At 48.2% G+C, this 7,550-nt stretch overlaps 4 protein-coding genes across 4 annotated transcripts; 2 read left to right on the top strand and 2 right to left on the bottom strand.

Moving 5' to 3' along the window:
- Positions 1–971: 971 nt before the first annotated feature.
- J4E93_011047 (uncharacterized protein) lies at positions 972–1,865 on the top strand (the record flags this gene model as incomplete). The annotated part of the gene is made up of 1 exon (XM_049348917.1): positions 972–1,865. One exon carries the CDS (start codon positions 972–974, stop codon positions 1,863–1,865), a length of 894 nt encoding a protein of 297 aa, XP_049193928.1.
- A 223-nt stretch (positions 1,866–2,088) lies between these two features.
- Positions 2,089–2,457, top strand: J4E93_011046 (uncharacterized protein; the record flags this gene model as incomplete). The annotated part of the gene is made up of 1 exon (XM_049348916.1): positions 2,089–2,457. The coding sequence occupies one exon, from the start codon at positions 2,089–2,091 to the stop codon at positions 2,455–2,457; it is 369 nt and encodes a 122-aa protein (XP_049193927.1).
- Positions 2,458–3,246: 789 nt separating this feature from the next.
- Positions 3,247–4,062, bottom strand: J4E93_011045 (uncharacterized protein; the record flags this gene model as incomplete). Its single annotated transcript, XM_049348915.1, has 1 exon — positions 3,247–4,062. One exon carries the CDS (start codon positions 4,060–4,062, stop codon positions 3,247–3,249), a length of 816 nt encoding a protein of 271 aa, XP_049193926.1.
- A 1,860-nt stretch (positions 4,063–5,922) lies between these two features.
- On the bottom strand, positions 5,923–6,864 carry J4E93_011044 (uncharacterized protein; the record flags this gene model as incomplete). The annotated part of the gene is made up of 1 exon (XM_049348914.1): positions 5,923–6,864. The coding sequence occupies one exon, from the start codon at positions 6,862–6,864 to the stop codon at positions 5,923–5,925; it is 942 nt and encodes a 313-aa protein (XP_049193925.1).
- Between the last annotated feature and the right edge of the window lie 686 nt (positions 6,865–7,550).

Raw genomic sequence — 7,550 nt, 5'->3', positions numbered from 1 at the left:
GGAGGAGGAGGAGGAGGAGGAGGAGGAGGAGGATAATGAGGAGGAGTATGAAGACGGAAACGAAGATAACGCTGGGGATGTTGTCGAAGAGATTGCGGTTGGCGAGCCCGAGCTTCCTGTTATCAAGGGTATGAGTGGATTTGTAGAGGAGAAAAATGAGAATGAAGGGAGTGGTGGAAAGGAGGGTGGTGATGAAGATGAAGATGGATATAGTGATGGAGAGAAAGAAGACGAGGATCCTTGGTCGCCGTGGATTAAGAGGGGAGTGAGCTTTTCAGCGGGTACAGTATGTACGGCATGCACGGAGAGTGAAGGGAGCTGAAATTGTCTCCATTGCAAGGTCGCGACACATGAGAGATTTAGTGTATGGATGGTTTAAGATGGGTTGAGATGAGATGGGTTGATGAAGTGGGCAGGCGTAGGGATGGGCATATGAATCGCAAGGTAGTCCGGTATTTGGCCACAGAAGTAGAAACCGCGACTCTTCTTGATTTCCCCAACGCTGCAATAACTACCAAACAGTCCTAGAAGTCACCTCACAGCTCTTTCCTATATTGGATATGCAGAACAGCTTTTCCTGCATGATTGAGATTTCCGAAAGGTTCTTGTAGTGTTGCAAGGTGCTGAGGTTGTAATCTAGAGAGTATACGATCTCTCCCTTTTCAGGGCATGATTATTCACTTGTTCATACCTTTCTTGCGAGCTGATGCTACATGCAAAAGTAGGCATGATCAACGGTGCATCCGCGGAATGACGAAACACTCAGTCCATGCTTCGACAAGGGGGACGATCCTCTCGCTGTCGTGTAGCCCGAGCTATCCGTGGACGTCATTCAAAACCGCCTCGCAACGCGTAAATCTTCGCGCTGCTTGCGAGACAACCTCGCGCATCCTCTTTTTCTTCGCTTTTGCGCACGAATCGCAATCCTTGATAATCGTCCTCATTATTTGTTGGAGGTGGAAATCTTGAATATGGAACCACCGCTCAAGCGACCACGCGCTGATGGCATCGATGGCCACCAACTGAACAATGCGTCAGATGCAAACGCGACTCCAACAGCCCTGTCATCTACGACAAACCCAACCGTATTGGCCACTGACATCTCAAACATGATATTTGCGCTCGACAAAGCGACAATAGACAACGGAGATGACATAGAATTCGGCCGCGACCTTCTCACCAAGGTTGCCGTCAAGGACCCCGTAATCGCAGCCACAATCCAAGAAGCCTACGACACCCACCTCAAAGAAGAGAAGAACCGGGTCAAAGAGTTCCAAGACGATATTGATCAGCTTCGCAACTCTGTTCCTCCAACGGACGAGACCACGCCACCCGAAGACAGGTACCTAGGTATACCTATGAAATCTTCCAAAATCCAATCGGCGTTTTACACCAGTGTAACTAAGATCTGCGATCGGACATACGAATACTCGTCGCTCGGCACCAAGAAGAATGCATTAGATGCGCTGAGGAAGCTGCATGTCTTGCTAACTCAGATCCCGGACAAAAGATTACAAGCCGCAGTTGTCGATCGTATTAACATCGATTACGACAAGAACGTGATGCGCGCACTCGTAGATCGCGACCGTATCTACATCGAAGATGGCAGAGCTGTCCCCGGCATGAAAAACATCGTAATCTCCTTGACCCCGGCACAGCGCGAAGAGGTGTGTTATATGCCAGTGGATGGAGAGACAGTTAGACAGGATGAGTCTGGACGTACCATAGGGACGTTTCGAGCGAAGTTCAGCGATATGAACAGAGATCTAACCAAGACGGGATTTCGTGTCTGCTTCGGTCCTGTCATATCGTCCTTGTCGGTAAGGCCGGAGGACCCCGAGGACGAGGGTGATTGCGATTGCTAGCAATCGACCTGAGGGCCTACGGATAATAATAATCTCGTTGCATAGACCTATTGTTTTCATCACCTTATTGTTAGCTCACCCCTCACCTGTGAAGTTTATTTGGGTCGACCCCTCAATCTTGGTGCGGATGCCATCAGCACTACTGTTGATGATCTGCGAACACCTTCATGGACAATGTAACACCAAAATACTGCCAACGGCGCTTCCACACACTGCGACAAACATGGGCCGCACACTTAAGCGACGACGACTGTTTCCTGACAGCTATTCCTGTACTACAGACTTCGTTATTAGTTCAAGCCCGTCGCCAGAAGATACGCTACCCGAATATGACCTTGAGGAAGCTATCCGTATGTTAGACAACGAACCAGGTCAGATCGAAAAACGCAGCTACAGCCAGCATCTACTCCTCCAGATCGCGGAAGAAGACCCCGCGATAGCGACCAAGATCCGGAAATCACTACACGAGCACAAGGGCAAAGACATCAGCTTCCAGCGACTCATCTCCGGGGTTGACGGCATCGAAGGTTGTATACGCAGAGCCGCAGGTGGTTTTATGTACCAAAGCGATGACGAATGCTACAGAGAGTGATATGGCTTCACATTCATTATAATCAATGACATCGTCCGGGATGCGGGTACATACACCTCCTCGTTCGCCACCAAAGAATCAGCCCTGCGGACGTTGATCAAGATAGCATACGCCATGCTGAACATCAAGAATGGAACGTTACAAAAGTATATGCCGAGTTATTGCGCCTGCAACAAGAGCGGTTTCCGAAAAGCTGTAAGGAGGATCTTCTTCACCATGAGCCGAGCTGAGCGGAGGGAGATGATCAGAACGATGTGGGAAAGCTTACGCTGCTCCAGAAGATGGATCAGCTGGGCGAGAAATTGGACGCTGCTGGGTTCTTCATAGGTCTGGGCCGCATTCTGGAGCATGTGAGGATATCTCTGGACCCCGATCTTTCGGAACTGATGAATGATGAACAATTTCTTGCTGATGAAGAGCGTGCGGATAAAGAGGCGGAGGATCCAGCCTGGCCTAGAGTATCTTTGGAAGAACGAGCTGCGAGAGTGAGGGCTTCATGGCGAGTGGAGTCTGAGTGAGATGCTCTGGTGCGAGATGTAGGGATGTGTGTGTATTGAGAAGACGTGAGGAAATCGAAAAATCCCGAGTTTGAACGTTCAGGAAGGGTTCGTGGTATCTCACAACGCGCTTGTGTGCATGTTCCGATCCATAAAACACTACTAACAGCTTCGCCTTCGCCGTTGGCTAGCTGACCCCTCTTTCTTCCCCATATTATAAACTCCGCGCATGCAGCCGCTCTAGTGTGCTCCATGCTCCATGCTCCTACTCAGTGGGGTCTTCCCAATAAGGTTACTCATCCTCGGAACTGTCCTCGCCCTCACTTCCGTCATCACTCTCATCAGATTCAAACAATGAATCATTGAAGAGACTCAAATGGTAGGCAGAAATAAACTCTGTCTCGTTAAGACGCTCGTATAACTCCAGCATCGTGTCCGCGTACCGATTTCCCCCTCGTCCCACCAGTCCTGTAGTCGCCACCGTCGCACCGTCTACTGGCATAAGAGCCAAGTCCTTGCGTTCCTGCGCAGACATGGATTCGACGATCTGAATTATTTCGAGACAGTACTCGTCAGATTCGGCAGTGGTGATTGCCCCCGGAAATAGCTCTTGCATTTCTTCGTTTGTGTGATTGAGCAGCGTAAATCCCAGTCGTCTAAGCGTATCCAGTGCTGACCTCTTTGTTTCAAAAGACGAATAGAGGTGTGTTTGAGTCTTGATCTCGCGCATCTTTGTGACGAAGCATCTTGCAATCCGTCCGGGATCTCTTGGTAGATGCGTTGAGCATGCTTCCTCGTCTAATATGACGCCTTTTAGCATGTTGACACAGTACGAAAAGTCTTTGCGCTGCTTTCGTTCTGCCTTCTCGACTTTTTGCTGGTGGTACTCTTGTCGGATTTGGGCTGCGATCGAAGGGTCGCGGACAGCTAATTTGTGGAGCATGTGCTGGCTGAAAGTATTATTCGATGGTGATTTGTCGAGGCTTTTTAATGCTTTCCAAAGGTTGTAGTCCGGTATATTCGGGTTCGGTGTCGTAGATGATTCGGCTGTTACAGGTGGATTCACGTCGCTCTCGGCGCGCTGTCGCTTGAGTGATGGCTCCGTCATTTTGTTCACTAAATAAATTATGATTGTGGTGTAACTCGCGTTTCGCGCAAATGCGAGGAAGAGTCAACGTGTTGTCGCGACAGCGTCGCGAGGTTACGCGATCCGGCAAGTTCCACCACGGAAACGAGAACGTCATCTTAATAAGCAGAGCATCTATACAGGATCGTGATCCCTGTTCCATCCGGAAAAGTCCGTGCTGTTTGTATCTACAAAGTTCTTGAAGAAAACGGCGCCCAGCTGGTGACTGCGCAGATGCTGCCGGCGTAAATTAGTTGAGATCATGATATTAGGGACAAGGGCAAGCTATTGACGAGATGTCCGCATGTGGATCGCAGAAGTACAACAGGAAACAGAAAGAAGCAATCGAGCCGGAGGAAGAACGACAAATCATCCTCTCCGTGCCATTTTCCTCTCGTGTTTAGCCAATATCCATCGGCTTTTCGCGTGGTCTTTCGGTGCGCCGCCAGAGTCGTAACACTCCATCCACTCCATCTCTTCTTCCGAATTGTCGAACTCGAGGCTTCCGCCATATATGTTGTGCCTAGGGACGTCTGAGACAGGGCTTTCGTGCTCATGTTCTTCGTCGTCCTCTTCGTTCTCATCGCCCTCCTCTTCCTCATTCTCATTCTCATCTTCTTCCTCGTTAACCTCGCCAGCAAGCGCATCGAGCACACCCCCAAGATCAGCGAAGATGCAATAATCTTCAGCAAGCTAATAAAGCTCCTCCATCTTTTGCAAGAAAGTCAACCGTCTATTGTGTATTGCACACATCTTCTCGCATTCTTCCTCGCTTATCTTAGAAATAACAGCATTTATCGCATCCTCTAATGCCGTCTTAGCGCTAAACTGTTTACAAACTTCGTAGCTAATAACATCGCCACTCAAGCAAATCGTCTTGCCTATCTTGCGCAGCGTCTCAAGAGCGGATCGTTTGGTTCCAAAAGAAGTGTGCTGAGCGCTCGCCTCTTCACCAATGCTTCTGATGGTGCTGGTTACGGTTTCTAGCACTTCGAAGGCCATGTCGTACTGCCTTGAACCACTCATCCCGCTGTAACGCCTGTTGATGGCCGACCACACGCTCTTGGAGTCTGGGTCGAAGTCGATTACTTTTGACTGTTCACGCTGGATGTGCTCGTGGTAGAGCTTGCGCAACTCCCAAGCAGTGGTTGAGTCCCTCAAGGCTGCACCATACAGAATCTGTCTAATAGTTTTGCCGTCATCCATAGTATCTAGCTTTTCGATACATTCATAGAGGCTATATATTGGGACCTCAAGGGATTGAGGAATGAATTGATGTAGCGGCTGAGGGATGAATTGATGATGGGGTTGAGGAATAGACTGATGAAGCGGTTGAGGAATACTGCTTTGTGCAGCCGTCTGCGAGGGTACCGCGTCGCCATTGGAATTAGCGCGTTGACGTTTTCGTGAATTTTCCATGGTTTTGTGTTGTCAAAAAGATGCTGTCCAATTGATTAGGTCGTGGTTCAGATGATGAATAACGCGTGAGCGGTCGTTCAGGAGGTCGCGAACGTGACGCGTCGGCCCTCCCAAAACGGTTGCGCTAGCACGCGTCGGTCAAATCCCGGGTCATTGGATCAGCCGGCATCACTTGGACAGAAATCTATGTTCGGATACTAAGACCTTCGCTGTGCATACTTTAATTTACTTCAATATGGGCTTGACGCGGAGGTTCAAATGGTCTAAGTTATCTTCTTCTTCTTCCGAGTTCGGAGATGAGTTTCCTGCTATACATCGTCCAGCAATTGATAATCTTCAACACGAGCTACTTGGAGATAAAGCGCATATGAACAGTTCATTGCTTTTAAGTAAACTGTGAGATTGTTATACTTCCTTCACTCTTCACCATCCTCGGTAGTTGATCGGCGGTCGGTAATAAGGACGTCGGACTCCAGGCTCATTGCTCGATTCTGTCCACCCTCTTTGCCCTTCGTCCGAGTCTGGCTCCTCCAAACTTTCTAGCATTTCAGCTTCCTCCCCATAAAGGTGTTTGAAAACTCCTGCAATGCCCTCGAAGATACAATTGCCACCTGCAAGACGCTGAAACCTCCTCATCTTCTTTACGAAGGTGGCTTCTCCGTCGTGCATTTCGCGCAGAGTTTTGCGCTTGTTATCAGTCATCTTATTAATAATGGCCTTTATAGCTTCAACTAGTGTAGTTGGTATTTGGAACCTAAGACAGACTTGGTGACTAATCTCGTCTAGGCCTTTACATATCACTACTCCGATATTGCGCAGCGTTTCAAGCGCCGATCTCTTTGTTTTGGGATGAGCATGTGCTTGAGTGGCTTTGTCCCGGATGACCTTGGTGATGTCCTCAATCTCGTCCGTGACAACAAAGGAAGCATCCCATTGCTTGGAGCTACCGTATTTTCTGTAGCGCTTGTTGATCGCGTGCCACACATGGTCGGCGTAATACTGGAAGTTGATGACTGTAGAACGAGTATCCTGCTCGCTGCCGTCCTGTACGCCTGCATTGACGCCATGATCAAGTTCTGCTCTGTCTCCTGGTCCGGTGTGGTCGGCGCCCTCCACGCTCCGCTCTTCTTGGAGCTGGACGTGATGATTGTAAAGGCGTCGCAACATCGAGGCGACGATAGGCGAAACAATATAACACTCGAGCAAAACATCCTTGATGAGCTGTCCGTTATTGGCGACGTGTAAAATGTCGATGAAGCCCTTCATGTCTGGTTCGGGAGGCAAGACGGATGACGCTCGAGCTGTTTGCGGAACAGCTGAGTCGCCGTTGGTATTGGCGCGTTGTCGTTTACGTGGCGCTTCCATTGCTGCTCGCGATTCCGTAGGACGTGAGGGTAAAGAGGATGTGTTGTGACTTCTGAATATGCAGTCGTGACGCGTCGCGTCAGGATATCCGAGAGAATCACGCGCGTTGCGCGGAGATACTTTGAGACACCCACATGAGAGGCGGGAGCTGTCTCGGAGCGATTATAGGGGCGCGTGTTTATTTTTTGCCGTGTCACCGTGTCCAGGGGATGAAGTATAATGATCCGGGTCAAAAAGTTATTAATCCTGGTGGAAAATTTCCTGATTCGGGTCATCTTTTGCGCTAGCGAAAGTTATGTACCTGGGCGGAAAAGTTATTGGTCCTGGTTAGAGGAACACCAAAATCATGTAACGGCCTTTGTTAGCGCATAGCTCGACTTCCTTGCTCTGCAGCTTTCTAGCCTAATGTTACGCTGTAGAAGACGTTATAGTGTATACCTATAAGCTTATTAATTACTAGTCTACTTAATTTACTTATCTCTTTTACTTACTTTAAACTAAAACTAAAATATATTTTACTTATTTTTATACTTTTTTTTAACTTCTATATATAAGTGTTTTAGTTATTTTATTTTTAGTAAATATAGTATTATTAGTAAAAACTTTTATATAAAGTTATTTTAGAGCTATAAGCTATTTTTTTATAAAAAGCTAAAGTATAGTATTAGTAAAAGTATTAGTAAAAA

Source organism: Alternaria ventricosa, assembly GCF_023758065.1.
Source record: "Alternaria ventricosa strain BMP 2768 chromosome Unknown scaffold_54, whole genome shotgun sequence".
NCBI lineage: Eukaryota > Fungi > Ascomycota > Dothideomycetes > Pleosporales > Pleosporaceae > Alternaria > Alternaria ventricosa.
Note: the sequence above shows the minus strand (reverse complement) of the source record. Positions and strands in the feature narration are given on the sequence as shown.